The 1,828-nt window shown below is 53.7% G+C and overlaps 1 protein-coding gene across 1 annotated transcript; it reads left to right on the top strand.

Annotated features, from left to right (window-relative positions):
- The first annotated feature begins 686 nt into the window (after positions 1-686).
- Positions 687-1,400, top strand: LOC135222442 (collagen alpha-1(X) chain-like). Its single transcript, XM_064260528.1, has one exon. The coding sequence runs from the start codon at positions 687-689 to the stop codon at positions 1,398-1,400; it is 714 nt and encodes a 237-aa protein (XP_064116598.1).
- Positions 1,401-1,828: the final 428 nt, after the last annotated feature.

Here is a 1,828-nt window from a genome sequence, read left to right as displayed (position 1 = left end):
TTGAAGGAAATTGAACTTGAATGGAAATTAATATGTAAAAATGTTTTCTTAGAGTTTTATTGATTCCTGGAAGGGAAAGGACAATGAAAATGGTAGGTTTGTAGAAACCATGAGGAAAAGGAGAGGATTCGTGGAAGTACCAGGAGAAGAAGCAGAGAATTCAGAAAAGCCCAAGGAGAATTGAAAGGATTCAGTAGGATTCGTGGAGTTGCCAGGAGAAGAAACAGAGGATTCAAAGAAGCCCTATTAGAATTGAAAGGATTCAGTAGGATTTGTGGAGGGTCCAGGAGAAGCAGCAGAGGATTCAGAGAAGCCCAAAGAGAATTGAGAGGATTCAGTAGGATTCGTGGAGGTGCCAGGAGAAGGAGCAGAGGATTCAGAAAGCCCAAGGAGAATTAAGAGGATTCAGTGAGATTCATGGAGGTGCCAGGAAAATAAGCAGAAGAGTCAGAGAAGCCCAAGAAGATTTGAGAGGATTCAGTAGGATTCATGGAGGTGCCAGGAGAAGAAGCAGAGGGTTCAGAGAAGCCCCAGGAAAACTGAAAGGATTCAATGGCATATTCTGGTTCTAAGGCTAAGCATAGGCATTGCTCTCTCCAGGGACTGGTGGGCGAGGCTCGCCATGTGTCCAGAAACTGGCGGGCGAGGCCCGCCACGTGTCCAGGGACGTGCGGGCGAGGCCCGCCATGGGTCCCGGGACGGACGGGAGAGGTCTGCCACGTGTCACAGGACGGGTGGGCGAGGCCCACCAAGTGTTCCAGGATGGATGGACGAGGCCCGTCACGTGTCCCGGGATGGGCGGGCGTGGCCCACCACGTGTCCCAGGACGGACAGGTGAGGGCCGCCACGGGTCACAGGATGGGCAGGCAAGGCCCGCCACGGGTCCCTGTGCGGGCAGGCACAGTCCACCATGTGTCCCGGGACGGCGGGCATGGACCCCACTGTCACGGGACGGGCAGGCGTGGACCTCCATAGGTTACGGGACGGGTGGGCGATGTCTGCCACTTCTCCTGGGACGGGTTACGGGACGGGCGGGCAAGGTCCACCATGTGTCTAGGGATGGGCGGGCGAGTTCCGCTACGGGTCTCAGGACGGCCAGGCTAGTTCTGCCACTCGTTCCAGGACAGGTCACAGGACGGGTGGGCAAGGTCCGCCACATGTCCCATCCCGGGATGAGACCTGCCACGTGTCCCGGGATGGGCGGGCGAGGCCCACCCCATGTCCCAGAATGGGCAGGTGAGGCCCACCACATGTCCCTGTATGGGCGGGCAAGGTCCGCCATGTGTCCCGGGTTGGGAGGACAAAGTCCGCCACATGTCCCAGGACGGGTGGGCGAGGCCCGCCACGGGTCCTGGGACAGGTGGGGCACCCGGCAGGGGGCCAACCAGGTGACCGGATAGGGCCACTAGGTGTGGGGGCCCTGACTGCGAGTGACTGGGTCGGACTGCCAGGGGTGGGACCCTGGCGGTGATGTGACCAGGTTGGGCTGCCAGGCGTGGGTCCCCCGGCGGATAGGCAACCAAGTCAGGGTGCCAGGTGTGGGACCCCTGCAGGGAGGCATTAAGGAGTTATATATATATATATATATATATATATATATATATATATATATATATATATATATATATATATATATATACATATATTTATATATATAACAGAATCACGAAAGTTAGGAACGTGATAAATCCATAAATAAAGATAAATGCCACGAAGGAAAAATAAACCGAAAGATCTCGCAGACTCCTTCGTTTATTTTTCCTTCGTGGCATTTATCTTTATATATTTATATGTATATATGAAAGATTTTTAGATCAGATACTGTTAT

This window comes from Macrobrachium nipponense, chromosome 3, assembly GCF_015104395.2.
Source record: "Macrobrachium nipponense isolate FS-2020 chromosome 3, ASM1510439v2, whole genome shotgun sequence".
NCBI classification, from domain to species: Eukaryota; Metazoa; Arthropoda; class Malacostraca; order Decapoda; family Palaemonidae; genus Macrobrachium; species Macrobrachium nipponense.
The sequence above is the reverse complement of the archived record's forward strand: the minus strand, read 5'-3'. Positions and strand labels throughout refer to the sequence as shown.

Bases quoted from the DNA above. Each gene is read 5' to 3' on its own strand.
- LOC135222442 (XM_064260528.1), top strand. From the start codon at position 687: ATGGGTCCCGGGACGGACGGGAGAGGTCTGCCACGTGTCACAGGACGG.